The sequence below is a fragment of the Tachysurus fulvidraco genome, chromosome 3 (genome assembly GCF_022655615.1).
Source record: "Tachysurus fulvidraco isolate hzauxx_2018 chromosome 3, HZAU_PFXX_2.0, whole genome shotgun sequence".
NCBI classification, from domain to species: domain Eukaryota; kingdom Metazoa; phylum Chordata; class Actinopteri; order Siluriformes; family Bagridae; genus Tachysurus; species Tachysurus fulvidraco.
The window spans coordinates 14201939-14224586 of NC_062520.1; the positions used below are offsets into that span (position 1 = coordinate 14201939).

Sequence of the window (22648 nt, forward strand, 5' to 3'; positions counted from 1 at the left end):
ATTGAAAGATATGGTTTGAATAAAGATGAAGGTAGAATTCCAGTGTAGACAGGTGAAAAGGATACTCTTCCAGGTCAGGGCAAGGTCATCATGCAGAAGAAACAAGAGCAACTCTGCATGAGGTAATTCCTTACAAACTACACACACACACACACACACACACACACACACACACACACACACACACACACACACACACACACACACACACATACACACACACACACACACACACACACACCATTTTGGATGGCAAGGGCTCATTGTCAGGGCAAATACTGCTGAAGGGTTCTGTCCCTCTTTGGTAGGGTCACAGAGGACCTGTTCTGAAACTGAATAGCCCATGCACCTGCCAGCCATCCAGTGACATGAAATATTCATTTGTATCCATATCTAGCAATCTAAACAGACACGATAGCATTGGAAGTAGTATAAAATACTGGTGGCATCTTTAGGCTTTGAATTTCATATCGTCTGCAAAGCTTGTGACTACTGTTTATCCTTAAACCTGAAATGCCACATAAGTAACCGTCTATGATCTACACCCTTCCCCTAAGCCTTGGTGAGTCACCTAGTGTATCTCCGTCAGGACCCTGAATCCCCCTATCATGTTTCCATCATCAATAATAACCACATTAATCTGGCCTCTGTGCTATTCATCACTCATAAGTTTCTGCGGCAACCTTTATGACCCTCACCTCGACTGGTGTCTTTTCCATGCAAAGGTCGAGTCCCACTTTCCTGCCTGTCCTCTCAGCCAGCAGCTTTCACCTCTCAGTGACTCCAGCTTCTGGCAGCATGACAATCTTTGTCTGTCTTCGCAGGACCCGCCTGAACCAACACTGGCCTAATCCCCAAGGTTGCCTTCCTCTCATGGGGATACAAGCACTGACCAGCCAGGCAGAGCTCCAGGAATCTCCTCTTTTAATCTCTGTGCAAAAAAGCATGTGACCCAGTTCATAGACACACTGTTATTAGCACAGATGGTGTATTAGCAACCTTGTTTATTACTTTCAGATGGTGTGAGCTGCTAGTGCCTTGTGCTCCTGGGTGTTTATGTTTGCCTATTTATTAACTTTTAGTGGGTATCTTAATGTCAGATGTGATTGACATGATATAGAAGATGTAAGAATAGCCTAAAGACCTGATCCACATCTTGTGGGCCTAGTGTGCACTGTTGAAATTTTGTCAGTAACATTTTTTTTTTGAGGGAATGATGGAAACTGCCAACTGTTTTTGAAGATGATACTACAATGCCCATGCCCTTTATTTAGTCTCAACATGCCAACTGGCATTAGCAGACAGAATTAGCAGGTGCTGCTAATCAGACAATGTAACAATAACCTACCAGGATACCTTCAGGATCTATAATGTCTCCTTCAGTAGCAATTTGACAATGATAAATTGTTGGATCTGCTTAATTTCACCACCCAGTCATGGGTCAGACAACAAATTACTGATAGGGAGGATTTAGTAGCCATGTTGATCTAAACATATCACCAACAGTTCTGTTTTCTCTCGTCTTGTCTTACATGATGTTGTGAGGAACTCCCACACCAGAGTAGGACCTTTGTAGAAAGAAATCACGGGAACAAGCAATTAACACATTGAACTGTAGTGCTAGGTAAGATAAGGTTTGATAGAAATGTGATGTTATATAAGGAGATGCCCTCAAAATAAGGAGACTAAATGAGTGGTACTGCAAGCACGAGGTATCTTGGTCCTGTAGTTCCATATGTTCACACTCTAAGGTCAGCGAACCCAAGCACGTAAAACAAACTGTTAAGATAAGAGAGGGCACCATGCCTCACTGCACACACATTCTTGTCAGGAGGAGCTATCATGGCTCTCACAGTCAGATGGCAAGATTTACTTGATTTTATCCTAGAAGAAAACTTTGACCATGGGTTCGAATCCCCCAGGTAGATTCTTTGAGACAGTAGGAGGCTGGATTTGTCTGTCTGTCAGTGTGGGTGTGTGTGTGTGTGTGTGTGTGTGTGTGTGTGTGTGTGTGTGTGTGTGTGTGTGTGTGCGTGTGCGTTGTGTGTGTGCGTGCGCACGTGTGTGTGTGTCTTATGGTTAATTGAATTTGCAACAGGGATTGTTAATGTGAAAGAATAATCAGTCTGGCATATCAGAGAAGCATTGCCCTGATAACCTGAACAATCCACTCCCCCAAAAATGCCACATCAACCATCAGCTGTGCTCCTTCTCACTTTAGAATGTTTCAGACAGACACACACCAAAATAATGAACATAGTGCTAGTCCAAACTGCTTGGAATTTTTTTAATCAGTAACTACAATGTAATTTACTGGAAAAAGTATAAAACTGGTGAAAAATGTACACATGCATTTGCAAACAAAGGGCTGGTAAAACACAAACACTGATAATTAAGCAATTAATAGTCGACCATACTGTTTGGAAATGCTGAACAATGCTGTTGGAAAGATATCAATAAATACAGTTGGATACTGCATGTGCATTAGTGCCACATGTAAGGAAAACTGAAGAGCACTGTTTATTGAGTGATTGAGGAGGTTAGCAGATATTGTGATCAGACAAGCAGAACAGTCTGTCCACAACTATGCAGGCTGGTGTAGTATAGTTAGGTTGCAAAGATCTCACACTTGTTATTTTACTGGACTAAAAATCACAGACACTGTTCTATGGATGTGATATGATGATGAGGCATCTTTCACTATGTGACAACAAATTAATCTTTAGTGAAAATAGTTTGACTGCACACAAGGGGCTGAATACCGCCTGGTAAGGTAAAATGGAGCTGAATATTTTATATCATATGTAGGGCCAAAGAAAATGAGTCACTGGGATTTGCCTTAATTGGAATAGATCCTTGGATCACAAGGACTGTATGATAAACTACATGACTACAAGACATGACTGTGGGCAAATAAATAAAAATGAATCTGAAACATTGAATTGTTGCTTAAATTATTTACATTGCTGGCATCTTAAATCCAAATGACAAATGACTTTGGCGAGGAGCAATAAACATTGGCAGTCACGTCTCTGGACTACTATTAATGCTTTTTGTTGTGTTAGAGAAGGAACTTCAGCCAGAGACATTAATTATAATGATTTTGGAAAAGAACTATTACAGAGAAGGGTCAGTGCAAATCAATAGAAAGTTCTTCTGAATGATTGCTTTTGAGAGGAGTGGTCTTTTTCTGTCATGTTTCTTTTCAAAGATTTAAATCTATGCTTTTGTTCTTTTAATACCCTTTTAGAGTTTGATATACAAATGGTCAAATCACTTCAACCGATTGAGAAATCTAATAAATCCTTGTTCTAGTGCTTGTGCATAGTTTCATGATGAAAAGCTTTTAGGCAAAAGGAAAAAAAAGGCACACTCCACACTTGTTTTCTGGCTGTTGAGAGGGAAACACTGGTGAAGGGATGCAGTCAGTGCATCTTGTGAAAGCTCATGATGTTCTGATAAGACAGCAAGCTGTTGGAATCTCCAGTGTGTCTCTGACACCCAGGAATGTCATCAGATAACATACTGCATGAAGTGAGACAGGAGTATTATTCTCTCCATGGGGGGCAGTGGAGGTTCAGGAGAGGGAGTTGGATAAATGGTCAGGAAGTGGAAAAATTGTTAAACTGAGAACCACTGTGGTCTTACAGACAATAAACAGATATTACTGCAAGCTTGATGAAATAAGATACGTATATAAAGCATGTGATATGTGCAGATATTAGAGAATGATGGAATGAGCACAACACTTTTCACAACAAAAACACACGTTCTATACCTTGACAGCTTTTTCATTGTCGTAATCAATTTGCAATCCTTTGATAGCTGCTAGTTATTCTTCAATCATAAACCTTTTGTCACAAGTAGCGAACAACCCCCTCTTAATCCATAACCTTGTCAATATTTATCATTCTTATTATGTGGAGCTCCGTAGTGTCTCGCTTGTGCGACCACAGTTGGGTCTGTGGTCAGGCACTGTACCACAGGGAACATAAACACCATGCGGGAATGCAAACAAATGTTCCATCTCTCTTCACTGTTTCCACTTTCTCTCAGAGCCATACTCCTCAGCTCGCTTCCACAAGAGATTGGATTTCAAAGGCCACACGGACAAAGCTCTCAGTGAACTCCTCGGCTCTGGAGTTGAAACGTTTAGTTAAATAAGCACAAGACTGATGGATTGGGTTTGCAGTTAGGTAAAGTAGTTATTCTAGTAGCATAAATAGAAATGCTGAAGACAGATGTATAGCAGGATGTACACCCCATACCACCAGACTGAATAATTCATATTTCAGGGTAGGACTGGTCAATCTGTTGATCAGCACATGTCAATTTCTTATAGGACTTATTTTTCACATTGCTGCATGTTCAGTGAATTCAATACACACCAAAAAATACTACACTGTACCATTCTTTGTTGCTGTGGTATCCTCAAACATGCCCCTTTTTTTTACCTTAGTATGTATCTTTTACCTAGAAAGTGTAGCATGTAGTTCAGATCTAAATAAAACAATGAAACATCCAAAACTACATATAAAATGAAATCAAACCATATAGAAGATACATTTATATATACTGTATGAGAAAAAAATATTTTCCTGTTTCTATTCACCCGCTTTTTTTATGAAACCCTCAGATTTGACAACAAATTCATTTGGACCACATGGTACTAGTAGAACTTTCTACTTTGAAACATTATTCCACACTGTCCCACCACATTGTTTTGGTCTCTCCTCAAGATATCCAGCATTCTCACCAGCATGGAAAGTGAAACTGTGAGGCATTGTTCCTTATGCTATGGAAATAGCAAGAACATGATACTGAAGAGAATAGCCACAAATTAAATAATAGTTTTGAATATTTATTGTTTCACAACTAAAGCAATCTCTGCATCTGCATCTTAAAACTGTATTGTGGGTATATTGCAGCTGCATGCAGGGTAACTATATATATATATGTGTGTGTGTGTGTGTGTGTGTGTGTGTGTGTGTGTGTGTGTGTGTGTGTGTGTGTGTGTGTGTGTGTGTGTGTGTGTGTGTGTGTGTGTGTGTAAATGTACATTATATTTCATTATATTTCATTTATATATTATATAGACTTTATAGGTTTGACCTGCTGGGGGCAAGTGGTTGCACCACCAGGTTACTGGTCCAATTCCTCTCCCTATACATGCAGAGATTGCATGTTCTTCCTGTGCTTCAGGAAATTTGTTTTATAGAAACCATGTCAAAGACCTGCACAGTAAGCTGATTGGTGTCATCAAATTGTCCCTAATGTGTGAACACCCGTAATAGGTTGGCACTCACTCTGGGATGTCCTGTGACTTGTACCCCAGAGTTCCCTGCTCTGTATTAGCACTGTATTAATCCATCTTTATCTGTCTGGATAGCCTCCTCAGGAACCAGCACCCCAGCCAATCATCACTCCCATTCCCACAATTTGAAGGAAAGACCTACCCATTCCAAGCCTTCCAGAACCTATGCAGCTTGACAGAATACAAGTGTCTCCTGAGAGAATCTAGGCATACATAGAACATTAATTTTCACTCAAAACATCTTCTGGTGGCCCTCACCTGCGAGCTATATCTGGGAATATTTGGAAGCCTGCAGCACCCGTATCCATTCACAAATGCCCCATCATGCCATCAGGTCTACAGGAACCACTGCACATCCCGCTTTCTTCCCTAGTTACACATTGTTGTGGACTTCATAATCAACCTCCCGAATTCACAGGGCTATACCATCATGCTTGTGGCAGGGGACAGCTTTTCCGAGGCCTGCAAGATGGTGCCACTCAAGGGACTCCCCACAGCGATGGAAACTGCCAGGGCACTGATGATCATGTGTTTCATAATTACGCATAGTAGTCGAGTTTATATCTAGGGTCTGGAAGGCTTTCTGCAAAAGTTTGCTAAGTAATGTCAGTCTGATGTCAAGTTACCTTCCACTATATAACGACCAAGCTGAGCACCTTAATCAGAAACTTGGGTATTACTTACAGGCACATTGTAGTCTGGAATAGTACAGTTGGTGCGAGTTACACCCATCGGTGAAGTACGCCCAAAATTGCTTGAAACAGTCGTCAACTCGGTCTCACCCCATTCCACTGCATCCTTGGCTACCAACCATCTCTATTTCCATGGTCGGATGAACCGCCCAATGTCTCAGCCTTAGATGATTTTTACCAAAGGAGCAGAGAAGTCTTGGAGGGTGCTCATGTGCAACTCCAGAGGGCAATTCAGCACCAGGAGGCCCAGGCCAATTGCAGAAGCCCCCACTACAGTACCAGCCAGGATTCTGTGCCACCCACAGAGGTCGATGGTCCCTAGGCATACATAGATCATGCTATCCTAGACTCCTGTTCTAGGATGGATTTACAACATGTCAGAAGGTTCGTTACACTAGTATAAATAAATAGTAGTTCAAATAAATATCAACCTAAAGTATTCAATATACAACTCAAATAGATATGCTTATCACATTAGTGTAAGAACACATGTTAATAGTAAAATATATTTTTGCTGATTTTAAAATCCCTTGGAAAAAAATCACATGCAGGTCAAGAGAGCCAAATTAGGTGTGCTCTCTGAGTGGGCGGGTTTGCATTATCTCTCCACTGTCAATCACAGCTACACTAGCCAATCAATGGTACCTGTGAGCTCATATATGTGGAAGAGGGCAGATAGCTCAGGCAATGCTCTTCTTTGAGGATATTACACTGTAAAGATGCAGAGCCTGGATTTGTATATATCTTATCGGAAACATGAGTGGAAGCTGTTGTGCGATGGGGAGCTGGCTGGTGGGTATAAATTGGCCATGAACAAAGGAAGAAAAACTTTTTTGTGAAAAACTGTAGAAAATGCTTATTTTCAGTAATGTGTAAGGCTAATGCAACTCAGGAGTTGTAAGTTTTATTCTTTGACATCTATTATTTTTCTCTACATTTAAGTGTATTAGATAGCATGTGTTTGCCAAACAGACTGTAGTGATTTTGGATGGTATACCGACTCTGATGTATCTGCATGTGTATCTTAACTGCATGTGTATCTACTAACATCTGAACACATGTAGGCTATTTGATATTTTCATTTTCCATAGCAACATTTGCTCATCAAAAATACAGAGGTTGACCACTTCAGTGCCTTTTTGTAAGTATTCAGTTCAGTTCAGTATCTACAGTTACATTCTCTGTATAGTCCACTCTTCAAATGATATAAATAGTTTAAATCTTTGTATTCATAACCAGGGGCGGTTCTAGACCTTTTTTAGTGTGGCTTCAGCCCCCCTGTCTGTGATCTCTTACTTTCATAAATAAACAATAAAAATTACGTTAAAAAGCAGGACATGTCGATGGGAAAGAAAATTATTTATCAGTTTGTAGTCTTAGTCTTTTGTAGTTCAAAAGTGCGTCATCAGCTGTCTGCTTTATTTGAACAGAGAAGCACAGGCACGCGCAGCGTGCACGTCAGTCAGAGCTGGAGGCGTTTATCTATAACGTTAATTGGCCGCAAAGACGGCAAGCGAAAGCAGTGAAATCTCACTATTCTTATTACCAGAGTTGTAGCACAAACAAAATATTAACGCAAACAATCCATTCAATACTAAATAAAAATAACATTTATTGATTTGGTCTTTGTCTTGTGAATTTTTGTATTAATGACTGCATTCATTGGACACACTGATCGTAGAGAATGCACACATACATGAACTGATTTGATTCAAGACTGGCATCATTACATCATGCATAAAATTTTGGTGTCCACTTTTGCCATTTTAAATAATACCATAACTTTTGGCTTACTATGTAGTCATATAATATATAATATAAAACTCTTCTTGTTTTAAATTCTCACTGAGGACTAAGCCCCCCTAAAGATGAAATGCTAGGTCTGCCCCTGCTCATAACTATGAGGTTCACAGAAATGCAAATCAATGGACCTTCAAAGAAATACTAACATCTTTATTTAATCATCACTCACTCATGTTTGGAACGTATTACCCCAGATGTGATATTTAGAAGAGACAGGAAAATCTGTAACATATATTCCGTTTTATTTTGTGTGCTATACTATGGCGTTTATGCACCTGCTTTAAATTGCAACTCTGTATTGCGAGCCTGGACTCTACAACTGCTGTATGAACTTGGAGAAAACTTAAACATGAGAGTCGCTTTGCAGATAATTGTTATTTCCCAAAGGTGACTTAGCCATCTGAACCTTCTGTATCACATACAGTATAACAAGGCACTAAATGTTTCAAGACCTTTTCACTAAACCATCAATCTGTGTTAGCTGCAATAGTAGCAGTTTTAGTACTATTTATAGTATATAGAAGGTACTATATTGTTACACAAACAAAAAAGATACTGAAGGCTTGACATGAACAATAATGTCATTCTTAATATTTCTTTCTTATCTCAGATTTGAACAAAATAAGAAGCAGATACTCAAACATACCTGTAAACTGTAAATATGAGGCTGAACAGAGCACAAGCCTGGATAGCAGATGCTTGGACCAAGTCCTTCCTCCTTCACTATAGACCTGATAAATTAGATGCACATTGGGACAATGTTTGGACAAGGTAATTTACCAAGCTAAATATATGTTGTCTTCTGGGCTGATGTGATCCATCTGCCCTCGTTAGTTGATTTATCAAAACAGGGATATCCAGAGGAATATTGTAAATCTGTGTCACTTGGGCACTTTTGAGTGATTTTGGCACACATCTAAATCCCCAGTATTTCACTGACAACAGTATTTTTGGGTAGTTACCCCAAAACACACTGCAGGATATTATAGTGAGATTATAGCAGTTTAATTGCAAAGCTTACTGTGTGCAGAATAAATGGAATTAACAGCAGAGCATGAAGATTAGAGTGATAAAGCTTTATAACGGGAGTTGTTTTAGCAGTTAATGATGTATGAAAGAGCTTTGATCACGCAAGTACAGAGAAAGCTAGAATGATGCTGAACCAAAAAGTGGGAAAATAAGGTGCTTTCCACTTACAATCTACAAAAAGAAAGGCATTTGGCGTTAAGAAACTTTTAATCTCATATTTTCCAAATAGATCGGATATGTATTGTATACTAAATGTCATGTTTTTGCTTGGTTAATTGAGTTTAAATTCAACCCCCATTCACAACTTTAAACTCATAATAGTCAAAGATTGTTACAAAAATCCTTCACTGCAGTATATTAAAGTTAACTTTAAAGTGTACGAGTTTATATTTAAATTAATTCAGAACTGATTTATGTGGGCATCATGATGATAATTCATGTAATTCAGAAGGAAATTAAAAGGAAATTGAAACAAAAGCAACTAAGTCATTTTTAATAAACAATCACAAATGGCTATTTTATTCCATGTTGCAGCTCTTTGCCAGCATTCAGCCAACAATAATGTTTATTGTTTAATCAGTAAACAGTGACTTCATCTTCTGTAATTTATCTGTAGCTTTATAAATCATCCCACATCCAAACAGAATAATATGGAAAGAGACTTCAGGACACTCTTTTTTAAAACCTTTTACCGAATGCAAGACATGATTTTGTACTATTTAATCTGTACTGCTGTATGAGAATATAACTTTAATCAGCATTAATGTTTGTTACAACTCCATCTATTATGCTGACATATTAACACAAGACCCTTTTTTTTTAATTTAGTGCTTTTATGTTTGTTATTTAAACACTCAGTGAGAGAATATGTGAGAAGGTATAGCTGATACATATTATTAGTAAGTATCATATATAAAACCTGGGGTTAGACAGAAAGCTAGCAAAAGAGTAGAGACATTAATTTAAAAACAAAACAAAACCTGTGCCTTTAAAATGGACTCAAAGTTCTGGCAGAGTTTCAGATACATTTTATATATTATATAGATTTTTGAATTCGGCAAATGATCTGCAGATGTTTCACGTGCTTTGTACTTTAGAAGAAATACCTAAAGCATTGCTGTAGTAAATGATATAACACTAAACATCTTGCCTTTAACCTAGCAGCCACATGATATAATTAGTAGGGAATTATGTAGGCCTGCAGTAACCTTACATTTAATGCTAATTTACAGAAGCCTGTAGTCATTTGCTATATTAGTGGATGTCAAATGACACTGAGATGAAGGAAGATGTAAAAAAAAAAGCAACTTGAGAATTTTAAAGCATTTCCTTTGTGGGAAGTACAAAATAGACAAGAATCAGCCTGTCAGTGTCACACAACCAGAAAGCAAAAATTAAATAAATAAATCAACAAATAAAGAAATAAAAATCAATAAAGAATAAAAATATATAATAATAATAATAATAATAATAATAATAATAATAATAATAATAAATAAATAAATAAATAAATAAATACACTGGCCCACCATACTAAGTTTAACTATACAAAAGGTTTCACCTGTATGATTTGCCTGTTCTGACAAATTCTCTCATCCCGGAAATAATTCACTGAAAACTAAATTAAAACAAAAATAACTAGATGTTGATAATCGTTTCTGCGCATGCGCATGTCACTTTCCACTACATAAATACGCTTCTTCCTAAATTTTTTTTCCTAAATAAAAAATCATTTTTCATAAAATAGTATATCGAACATGCCACCTTCAGTTTTAGACTGGAGTCGGACAGACTTTTTTGAGACAGTTTAAATGTTTTGTTGTTTTATCTTTTTTTAATACCACTGTAACAATTAAAAAGTCAGAAATAACGGTGTTATAGTGTCGCATTAATCTCAAAAGTCTAAATTTACCTAAAACTGCAAGAAGTACAAACACTTTCTGTTTGTTTGTCATCTATCAAAGAAAACAAAAGTCGAAATCATCCGGATTTACCGCCAAGCACCATTATTTGGACTCTAAAACTGCTTGTATCTAAATTAACATCTTACTCCCTTTATCTGTTTACTACGGCTACTACAAATTACTTGTTTTTACACGCCATACCTAGGGGACTACATAGCTTAAGAGGAGGCGTTTGGTATTCGCCCGTTGTCGACTCTTCAATGCGTCATCATTATGCGACGAGAGTAACGCGCGGGCAGTTTCAAAACAACTATAAGTGTTGTTTGTATTTACGTGTCTGTTAGCGTAACTTATAAAGTCAGTCATGTTGAAGAAAGCGCCGAGAGCAGTTTTAAAATCTCAAATGAAAAAGAAATCGGAAATACGTATTGGGAAAAACGCAGACTTGATGGTAAGTGTTGAGTAAAAATGTCAGTTACCGTTGAACTTGTTTATGTAGTGCGTGTTATTTGGTTTAGTAAGTTTCGCTCTTGCTTAGTACTATTTAATAATCTGTAAAACTTAACTAAACGACTAAACATTGGCTCAGAATAAACATATCGCTAATAACGAAACGAAACCGAACTCATACAGACTCAACCTGATTTTTCCATAAATTGTGTTTTTCTATATACACATGAATAGAAGTGGTATATTCTCTTTCTTAAATAAGAACCAAGCACAGAACCATTTATATCACTCAAATGTCATACACACTTCAAACTTTAAGAGACCAAGCCGTGAAACACAAACACATATACAGTAAGTTCAAAACGTGATGACCACAGGCCACAGTGATTAGTCTAATGTATCTGTTTATTTTCTGTCATTTGTTTAAATACAGTGTCCACCAATACCATACAAATCTGCCTTGGGAAGAAGTACTAATAGAACAGCTTGCACCAGCTGTGAAACCTAAATGCATACAGTCTAATGAAAGTATTAAAGCTCAAGGCCAGTTCTGTTGTTTTTTTTTCCTACACACTTTTGTGCTTTAGATCAAAAGATGAATATGAGATGAAAGAGCAGAATTTCATCTTTCATTTCCTGATATTTACATCTTATGTATATGTGATGAGGCGACTAAGAACATGGCGATTGTTTGAAACCGCTCATTTCAAGTAATTGGCCAGGTGTGTTCTGTTAGATTGATTGTTTTAAAAATTAATACTCTGAATGTCTCCTTTTGGTTTGAGCCCTTTGTTTCACCTTATTTATTTATTTATTTATTTATTTATTTATTTATTTATTTATTTATTTATTTAGGTAAAAAGGATAAATGAACAAAAATCAAAAAAGCTGAGAGATGTAAACTATTCTGAAGCTGAGAAAAGAAAGAATCAATCAGAGCCATTGCACAAGCATCAGTAATGGACAGTATAACAATGTGGAATCTCCTGAAAAAGTCTTTATCCACTTTTAAAGAAGGCTTTTAGAACAGAAATATAGAGTCGCTACTAAAAGATGCAAACCATTCACCACCAGTGTGAATCAGAAAGCCAGATTGGATTTTGCAAAAAAAAAAAAAATCTGCTGACGTTCTGATCACCAAAGTGAGGAGGAAAAATGCTCTGCTCATGATTAAAAACATACAAACTCATTGGATACGGTGGACGACCTTGAAACTTCATCATGTAGCAAGACAATGACACAACACACCACCAACAGAACTAAGGACTTCATCGGGATAAAAAGTGGAAGGTTTTAGATTGGCCAAATCAATCACCAAACCTTAATCCAACTGAGAATGTGTTTCACCTTCTGAAGAGAGAGAAAACCCTTAAAGAAGGCAACATTTAAAAGATGGTGTAAAAGCCTGGAAAACAATCAGACAAAAAAGAAAAAAAAAATGTAACAGCTTGGTGATGTCAGTGGGTCACCAACTTAATGCCATTATTGAAGCAAGTGTTATATGTTCATTCAGATATCTGGCCCAATACTTTTATAAACCTGCTTTGTTTGCCACCAAGGATCAAAAGTTTAAATTCAAAAGAATTGAACTATTTTGGGTTTAATATCAGGGTTTAATTATTTGTTGCAAATCCAGTAAGACTTGTGTGTTTATATCTAGTGTCAAAACAAACCAAAGAAAAAGTTCACACCAACCAAAGCAGATGTGAAGGTGTCTTAATTCGGTTAGCATATAACAGTCCTCAAAGTCAAACAAAATTTTTGTGCCTATGATTCAACATTCTGATGTTAAGTAAGCCAAATTACTGTGTGCTTTTGTAATATATAACAAACTAATATGTATCAGTGACCCCTTGGAATGAACACATTCAGTTTCCCATGTCTGGCTATAATGGCATCAAGCTTAAAAAGCAGGAGAGCTTTAAAAAAGGTGAAGCATTGATCAACACTTTGACCTTTGATATCAAACTAAAAATATAAATAATTGTCACATTTCTCAAAGTCCTCCTGGCAATCACATGCTTTCAGGTGCTGGAATGTTGTGTTAAGTATAGATATATTAATGGCTTGTATATCTAATGGTTTAGGTTTTGTGCTATTTACATGCGTAAGTGTTTTTTATTTATTTATTTATTTTACTATTCTTTTTTTTTTTTATTTAAACATTTCCTAGTTGGTGTTGCTTATGAAGTGGTCAGTTTAAAAGGTATGTTAATTATTACAAATTTGTTCTAAGCTCAGATCTGTACCTGGTATACTACATATCAAAGAATCAACATGTGCAGGCCATTTTATGATAATTTAGTACACACAGAACAGATTAGAGATTAAAGCAAATCAGTCATAATGATTAAAAGCAACCTGTTTTCAAAAAGATTTATGTGGCTAAATATAGCTGTGGTATTTACTAGTAAAGTGCTCGACAACACCATATTGTTTTCACCAGTTTCCTTAAATGAAAAAGGTGTGTGTGTGTGTGTGTGTGTGTGTTGGCTGCACACTGTCCATGCACTAATGGCTCCTAATTAAAAAGCTATTGCAGCTGGTCACGCTTTATTGAGCCTGGAGGTGGAGACCCTCCTGAGATGTAAGAACCTGCCTGAAAGGAACGCTGCTTTACAGGGGTCTAATCCAGCCTTTAAACTCAGAAAGAATGAGGGGAAAATGAATAAGACTCCTTTTCCATCATACTATGAATGAATATCTGGTTTGATCTGGTTTTCTGTTCTTTTAATGGCATTCCTAATAAGACCATTAATGCCTTCTACACTGATATGACTAGACCTAGCTGATGTTACGATTGCGTGCTAAGGCCACAAGTGTGAGTTGGTTTTCTGTGTCAGGCTGTATGGCAATTAAGTGTCCATATCACAATTAATTAAAATCAAAGGAACGACTTGTGATGTATTAGAGTCTTACTGCCTGGGAAATAGGTTTGTGTATATAGTCGTTAGCATAGATGATGAAGACAAATGATACAGAAGGACATTTTGAGGTGTTTTGGCACTGTGGCGCTTAGTTAATGATAGTTATAATATTTAGGAACAATGCCTTGCATACAACTATTAAGTACTTATGTACTAAGATTAATCCCTGAACCATTTTGTGAAATGATTTAGAAGGATGTTCCAGCAAGTGCAGTTTCTAGCTTTTGGTGCCATGCTCTGAACCGACCATTTCCATTGCTCAAGGTTGTAAGTGTAAGTTAAGGTTGAGGCAGTGGCTTAACATCATCCTTTCAACTGAGATGGACTCAGGAGTATTTGATGGTTGGTTGAACTTGAAAATAATCAGTTTCATCTTTCTGGTAAGCTGTGATTTTCTTTTCTACATTTTTTCTACAAACTAGGGACCCCTTCCCGGTGAAACTGAGAAAGTTCATTAATAAAGCTTACAAGGAACACTACAATATAATAAAACTGGTAGATCCTCCCTTTGCTTTCATAAAAGCCTCAGTTCTTCCTGGCATTGATTCCACAAAATGTTGGAAACACTTCTTTGAAAATCCGTAATGACATGATTTCAATTCCTGCAGACTTTTCATACTGTTTGTGCTAAATTCTGACCCTACCATCTGTTTGACCTCAGCAGAAATCAGAATTCATCAGATCAGTCCACATTTTTACTTTTCTACATCCAGATTGGGCCTGTTCCCACGTAGCCCCGGCTGTCTGTTCTTGGCTCATATATATAAACCCAACATTGTCTTTCTCAAGGTTTAACATTGTGCAATTTAAAAAGCTTTTCTGCTAAACACAATTGTACACAGTGATTGTTTGAGTTACTGAAGCATTTTTATCATATCTAATCAGTCTGGTTGTTCACCATTGTCCATTCTTATCTCACTGGATGTTTTTAATTGCACCATTCTGAGTAAACTGTAGAGACTGTCATGTGTGTGAAAATCCCAGGAGATCAGCAGTTCAAGAAATCCTTAAACCAGCCTGTCTGGCACCAACATTCATACCACAGTCAAAATCATTGAGATCACATTTTTACCCTCTATTCTGATGAATGTTACCAGAAGCTGTTGGCCCGTATCTTCGTGATTTTGCAAATACTGCTGGCACACAATCGGCTGATTTTCATTTACTGCATGAGCATCGGCAACGGTTTGTTTTGTCAAAGTGCTGTCTGGTTCTTTCCATGAAAACAGCAGTAATTTATTTTGAAAAAAAATAATTTATAAACGATTTATAAACGTTTTCTGATTCATTTAGCATTACTAACGAATGAGTATAATTTATCTAATCTTGTTCTATTCCTTTATTCATTCTCATTTTATTTATATTTAAATGAATTTTATATTTAACATCAGGAACACTTTTTAAGGACCGTTCCTTTTCTAATTTATCGCTCTGTGGATCACACATTTTTCGGCACCCTTTCCTTTCTGAAGTTTACACATTTGTGTGTGTTAGCATGAGGCGGTAAAGAGAGTGGCCTTGGCTTTAATCAGTTAGGTTGAGTCGTTATATTTTGGCAAAGCCTTTGGCATAGTGTGAGTCTGAGCTTCTCGGCTTTCATTCTCCCAACATTTCTTAAGAGCAGCTGTTGGAAAAATGTTCAGACGCCCCAAAGATGACCTACAATTATGAAAATGAGGTATTAATAGATTTAAATTGCATCCAAATGGGCATCACGTACATGCACAATGAAATCATTAGCTGTGTTTGGAAACTTACTACTTCTATACATTTACGTGTGCACACATGACAGAGAAAGAACAGAAGAGATGTGGGCAGATGAAAGAAGATGGTATATACAGTCTGCCTTACTGCGTTGCCTTATGTCACAAGAGGCTAAAGGATGAGTGGCTTGAATTATTAAATTACTGCGTATGGGCATACAGTGTGCCAAGTGAGACTATCTATAGTCAGTTTTAATTACAATTTTTAAAAACTTTTTTTTTCTTTCCCTAGACTTTTTCTGCACTCACTATTTAAACTTACATTCCTTTTTTTATTTTACAAAATCTTCACAGAGAAACTTTAAACAGCTTAAATGCAGTTCTTCTATTTCATTGAGAGCATATGATGCATTTATGCACACACACATCCCATCCATGCTTCTGCATCCCTGGAACCATTTAGCAAATACATAGACACCAGAATTGGTTAGAACAAATCTGCTCTTACTGACTGAGAAACAATTCTTCTATTTACAGAGTTAAATTACAACCTTCTTTATGCTATGTGCAAAAGTGCAGTTTGGAAAACTTTATAATTCCAATTAAATGTGCTTTTTTTTTATTTATTTATTTTTTTTATAAATATACGTATAATGTAAAACGTATCTGAATTAGTGACTAATGAGGCCTACTTTATTGTCAGTAACTACAGAAAAATGCTTTCTGTAGCTGCTGATCAGGGATTAGGAGTTACCGTGTATTTGTGTCTTTAAAAATTAATGTTTATTTTTAGTATTGCTTGCTCATTAGACCTGCTTCAGATCATGAAAGTGGAAGTAAAGCCATGTCTCAGCCAATACACAATATACGCTATATGGTATAAAGAGTGTGGACACCTGAACATAACACATCTATTCCAGATTTAGCTCCCTCCTTTTCTGTTGTAACTACCTCCATTCTTTTGTTTAAGTCTTTCCAATAAATACTGAACCAGGGTTGGACCTCTTTAGTTGACATGAAGGTAATTTGTAATGCTATAGCATGCCAATGCATTGTACACAATTGTGTGCCTCCCACTTTGCAGAAGCAGTTTGGAGGTGAAAACCATTCGAGTGTGACCGTCAAGTGTCCACAAACTTTTGGCCATATAGTGTGTCTTTGCTAAGTCGAGATGGGATGAAAGTATAGCCACCCAGTGCTACATTCAACTGACTCATATATTGCATTTCTCTTGTTTGTGTTTGCAACTGCAGAAGTTTTCTTTAAAATACTTGCATGACCTAAAAATGACGATAGATGGGACTTATAAGAAGTGATGCAAATCAATGCAACGGCCCACGCTGTGTTTTTTGGCCACTACAGGTTTAGAGTAATCATATAGAGTTTCTGTGTGATTTACAGCAATTTGAAGATGAATTTCTAATGTCTAACTCCTTTGGTGTGATAAAATAAAAATATCCATTGAAGTTATTGCCATTTATCATGCATAAGCTGTTTTTGGATGACTCCTGCATAAAATGTTATCTTATTGTCAGAGATGAATAATTGTTGGGTTGTTTGTGTTGTGTAATCAGGTCCAGCTGAATCTGCTGCTTGTCTTACATCGACTGGCAGAAGAGTCCAGAATCAAGGCCTTTGAGGAGAAAATGGCTACTATCAAAGTCCACCATGTTAAAGCTGTTGCAAAGGTATCCAGTCTAGTCTTGGTAATGTTGATAGTTCTATTTCAGGTTGAGAAATGTGCTACTAAATGCAGAAAAGGCCTCATTATTTCTGATCTGGTAATATATCACATCATACATTCAGTAGGCTCTACTCCAGTTATATTGATTCCGTGTTTATTGCTTTTGCTCCTTTGCTAATGATCTCTAATTGATTGTTTTCATTCTTTTTTTGGATGGGATGTAAGCATTTACAAAACTGTTAAACTTCTGCTGCTTGGCAGCTCAACATAGCAGGAAACACGCTTTCCCTTAGTCTAGTGCTTATTTAAGAATCTAAGAATGTGTTGGGTTGAGTAGGTGTTGGGCCTTAAAAGCACTGAGGGTGCCGCTGATCAGCTGGATTAAGTTTCACATACATAATAATTCAATCAGGCTGCATTGCTAACAGATGTCACCCAGGGCTGCTTCACTGCTCTGTACAGCAGCATGTGTCAGAGGTGTGTATGGGAATGTTTCCTAATAATCCCATCCTGCTCCCATCCACTCACAAAGAGTTCTGACCAATCCTACCCACTACTGCAGTTTTCTTTTCTTTTCTGATATTCACTCGTACAAGTCATTATGGTCAGGATGGGCCTAGTTTGAAGAAAGCCTAATCTTGACTCCAAATATAAGTCTGTGCAATTAGACTCATATGAGGGGACTTTTACACATTTCTATTAATGTTTTACCTTTAGGATATTTTTCTCAGTATGTCTTTCTCTTGTGTAAGTAGAACCTGATAACCCTGTGTAGATTTAGACCTATGGGACATTCAGGATGACTTAAATGACTGAAAACCTTTACAGATGTCACCAGAATATCAATTTGTATATTTATGATTCAGTGACTAATCTAGAGCTTTACAATATCTGCCTGGTCATGGGGTGTTGATGCTCATAGACATTACATTGTAGGATGCGGGTATTAGCAAAGAGTTGCATAATTGTAAATGAGAATTCTTATTAATAATAAAAAAAATGTAAACCCACATCTCTGACTTATGTTTTAGGGAAGCATGGCCAATTCCTGAGCCCTATAGAAGCAGTACCCTCTACATATTCATTATATAACCAAATACATTATTTGGATTAAAAAGATATGTTCTAAATGGATACAAATAAAGATATGAATAGGATATACACTATTCAGGCTTTTATGGCACCTCATAAAGCCTGATCATGCAAGGTTTTACTTTTATGCCGGCACAAATGAGTTGTCAGATATAAAGCATAAGTAAAGACCACCAAATACATTAAACTGACCGTGCAGCGATTCTCAGTCTTTTGGTGATGGTTCAGTTGAGGCTAGTTTTTTATTATATAGATTATATAGATATATAGATTCAAAACAGTTCCACACACACAAAAATTAACGTTATAGGATAAGTTACCAAGATAGAATTCATAATGCTGAAAGTGCTTATATTTAGTTCTCCAGGGTTTCTGGAGTCGAGAATGGAAGGATTAATATTTAATATAAGAACAAACAAAATAATTGTTTTTGGTTTAGGCTATGCCCACTTTGGATTTAAATATTACATATTTTAAGCACTGAAGTGTTGTACTATATCCCTATATATATATATATATGTGTGTGTGTGTGTGTAATAAAATGTAATTAGTTCACAGTCCTATTTGTCATTTATTCTTTTTTTTTTTTTTTGAGTAAATTCAATGACTTTCTCTTTTAGATGTTACACCAGCTCTGTTCGTCTAAATCTTGTTGTTTTTTTTTTTCACCAAAAGAGTCAACATAGTTATAAACACCCATCCAGCTGATTGGATTTAGATGTAATCCAAAGCAGAGCTGAGATTTATCCATGCATGAGGTGGATTGGTGTGAAATAATAGTCTGCTTGCTGTGCTAAAGGACAAACTCTTTATAAGCTGTCACTACCAAATTACATGTCTTGGATAGTTTTTGTGTCTTATAGATTAATTAAGTTGTAACAACAGTACAAATATGAGAAAATGAGAAGGAAGAATAACTAGAAGTGTTTTGTTTTGTTTTGTTTTTTTTACATAGATGAGTTATGCTTTATGCCTCTCCTGTTTTTCTTTTTTCCTTCCAGAAATTGTTGAAGAGCACACGAGGATGAGGTGGAACACATTGCATCCTCTGTGATCATGACAGCCCACAGTCTGAGAGAGCCCAGGTATCCAGTGTACTCCAGACTCACCCTTTCACTGGGGCCAGGACACATGAGTCATGCCATGAGTCAACATATGCTTACCATTTGCTCATCTTTACCATAGCACCTTCTTTGTCTTTTATGAATTTGACTTTTTTCTTTTTTTTTTTTTTCAGTGTGTAGTCCTAAAATGTGCAACCTGCAAGATAGTGTGTAAACCCTCCCTCTCAGTTTAATTCCCTGTAGAGATCTGTTCACTTTTTCTCTCCATTACTGTTGACCTTTTGCTTTAGAGTGGTGTTGGGAAATAGCTGTGTATAAACTTTTAGTCCGTGATTGATGGTATCAGGCCTGAATATCCGTAGCCACAAATGTTTTCCTCCTGCATTTTGGATTTTTATTAGTACTTAATATGTGTTAATAAACAATTTGTGCCACTTAACTTGGGCGTAATATGCTTCCCTGATACTCCCTCTGCCTCTTCCTCCCTTTAATTTTATGTGCATCCGAATAAAAAAAGAAAACAAAAATCTTTGGCCAATTTCCACATGCATCAGTAGAACTATTATCTTAGAGCCAATCCTCAAAGCAGGATTATAGCAAGATTTTTTTATAGCATGAAAGGAAATACAGATGTTATCTTTGTTGACACAATATCAAACTTCTAAGACTGTTGCTTTCATTTAAACTAATTAGATACAGTACAGATCGTTGCTTGCTTTTCTCTTAACACAATCTCTTATTTTAAAATATCTCCATTGAGGCCAAGCATTTGGCCCATTGGTACATCTAGTGCTAATGAACTCTTCCTGCATCAGGACATTGTCTGTTTGCTAGTTTGGATAGTTAACAGAACAAAGGACTTGACCTTGTACCAGAGGAAAGCAAATGTTTGGGTCTCCCTTTGTGTGTGTATGGATGCCAGGGTATCACACTGATGACCACATGGTCTGGGAGGCACCCAGCCCTAATCCCACTGTCAGAATTAATTGGAATGTCTCTGCTGTGCTTCCAGTGCTTTGCTTACAGAGGGTTGAGCTTTAAAAATGTAGACTTTGATAGCTTGATGTTTTTTCAAAGGAAATAGTAGAATGTTTAACAGACCTCCAGCTCCACCTTTCTTATCTTAATCCAGAAACTTGTGTCACTTGCCCACTGGAAACAGATGCTTTTTCCCATCAGTTTATTCATCATGTTTCTGCATGCTGTCTGATTAGAGACTGAGGTCATCCTGCGAGGGTTTTCAGACTGTGGTCATGACCTGTCCTTCACCTTTCATGACCAGTAGAGGGCGACCATGCTGAAAATACGGTCATCTTAGAATTCATTACTGTGAAGCACAGGGTGCTGTCAAAGCCATGCATAAATTTTATATGTTGCACCAAACACTTATTGCAAATAAAATATTTAAAAACATAAAAGGGTCTTTCTTAAAGGATCATTCCAGCATAAAACTAGCATTTATTTTTATGTTGTATGTCATCATATTTACTGTTCTCTTTGTTAGCAAACAAATTGTTCAATCTTTGTGGAATTCTACTTTCAAGCAGCTAATCAATATTCGTGTGGCCGTGTTTGTATCTGAACAAATTAACGACCAATTGTGTTGCAGGTAATCTGATTTGTCTGTATACAAGTTTTTGAATGATTCACATTCAATAAAGTTTAAAATTTTTAAATTCAATAAAGTTTAATTTTTTTAAATCAAAGACAGTTATCCAGTAAATTCCTGCAGGGTACGATGTGCCCAGTGTGGTAAAAAGTGGTTCACTATTCTCTTTGAAGCATCTTTAGAATTTTGAGACATATTAAAAGGATGTATATTAATGACATCAGCACTACATGTTGTAAAACTAGGAAAGCAGAAAGCAGAGTTGTTGTAAAAAGTGGTGGAAATCTTTTAAAGTGGTGGAAAGCATACAAAAACCCTGACCTGGATAAAAAAGATTGAGTATAATTATAAATATGTGTTTGTTTGTGTCTACTACTGACAATAAACTCAGAAACAGTTCCTTTTGTTAGCAAACCAAACTGATCTTAGTTCCTGCATATTTCCAGCTACCTAGTGAAGATGCTCCTTACTTATTATCTGGAGCATTACCTATTGATTGTATCAATACTATGGACAGATTTACTGCTATAGGGAGTAATTACCAAAAATCAAGATCACAAATCAAATTTAATTACTGAGTTTTAAATCTGTACCACAGACTAGCTAGTATAGTTTGCTCAGCTAGCTAATGGCTTTACTGCATATATTTCTGCAGGTTGGATGCTGAGCCGTGTAATGCCTACATCAACACAGGCTTTAGGATGCATAATTTACAAGGGGAAATATTCCCCTTGACCCTGTGTAGGATAAGTGGTTCAGAAAATGAACAAATGTAAAATTAATTGACTGTCTTACAAACATGTGGGCACCTGACAAACACCCATATGTTGGCTTGGGGGTCTTGTTTAGGCATAACATTTTCCCTGTGCACCAAGTACAGTCCAAATAGACATCTTTTGTCTAAGCTGGTGTGGAGGAACTTGTATGGCTTGCACAGAACCCTGACTCAACATCAGTATTGAATCTCACTAATGTCCTTGTGGTGGAATGAACACAAATCTCTACAGCCCAATATCAAAATCTAGTGGAAAGACTTCAGAAAAAAGCAAAGAAGAGTATCTTAATGCTCATCGTTTTGGAACAGGCTGTTCAACATTCATATCGTGTGTGTTGGTCAGGTCCGCATACTTTCAAGGTAGAGGGACTAGACCAAGCCACCTTACCCTGAGCCAGATTACTAGTGGCAGTAGATATAAATATAAGTCTCTGTTTATTCACTGTGTAAAAAGAATTGGAATGATCTGTTGGGGGGTGTTAATCAGCCCACCCATCCACCACCACCACCACACACACCTCACCTTGATTGTGTGATGAGGATCATTTCAGCTGTCAGTGAGTATAAGTTAGAGAATTGAAGAGTGTGCACAGAATTGCTAG

General features: G+C 37.0%; 1 protein-coding gene and 1 long non-coding RNA gene across 3 annotated transcripts; one reads left to right on the plus strand and one right to left on the minus strand.

Annotated features, from left to right (window-relative positions):
* LOC113644166 lies at positions 1-10973 on the minus strand. 2 transcript variants are annotated; one of them, XR_007140225.1, is made up of 4 exons: positions 10400-10973; positions 8456-8540; positions 699-931; positions 1-137 (listed from the first exon to the last, which is right to left on the minus strand). It is a non-coding gene; the product is annotated as an uncharacterized LOC113644166 (long non-coding RNA). The 2 variants fall into 2 exon arrangements; XR_003440953.2 differs by lacking the exon at positions 1-137 and having other exon boundaries at positions 146-931; positions 10751-10972.
* Positions 10974-10982: 9 nt separating this feature from the next.
* cenpw (centromere protein W) lies at positions 10983-20101 on the plus strand. The gene is made up of 3 exons (XM_027148782.2): positions 10983-11193; positions 17397-17510; positions 19600-20101. The coding sequence occupies exons 1-3, from the start codon at positions 11107-11109 to the stop codon at positions 19624-19626; spliced, it is 228 nt and encodes a 75-aa protein (XP_027004583.1). The 5' UTR covers positions 10983-11106; the 3' UTR covers positions 19627-20101.
* The last annotated feature ends 2547 nt before the right edge of the window (positions 20102-22648 follow it).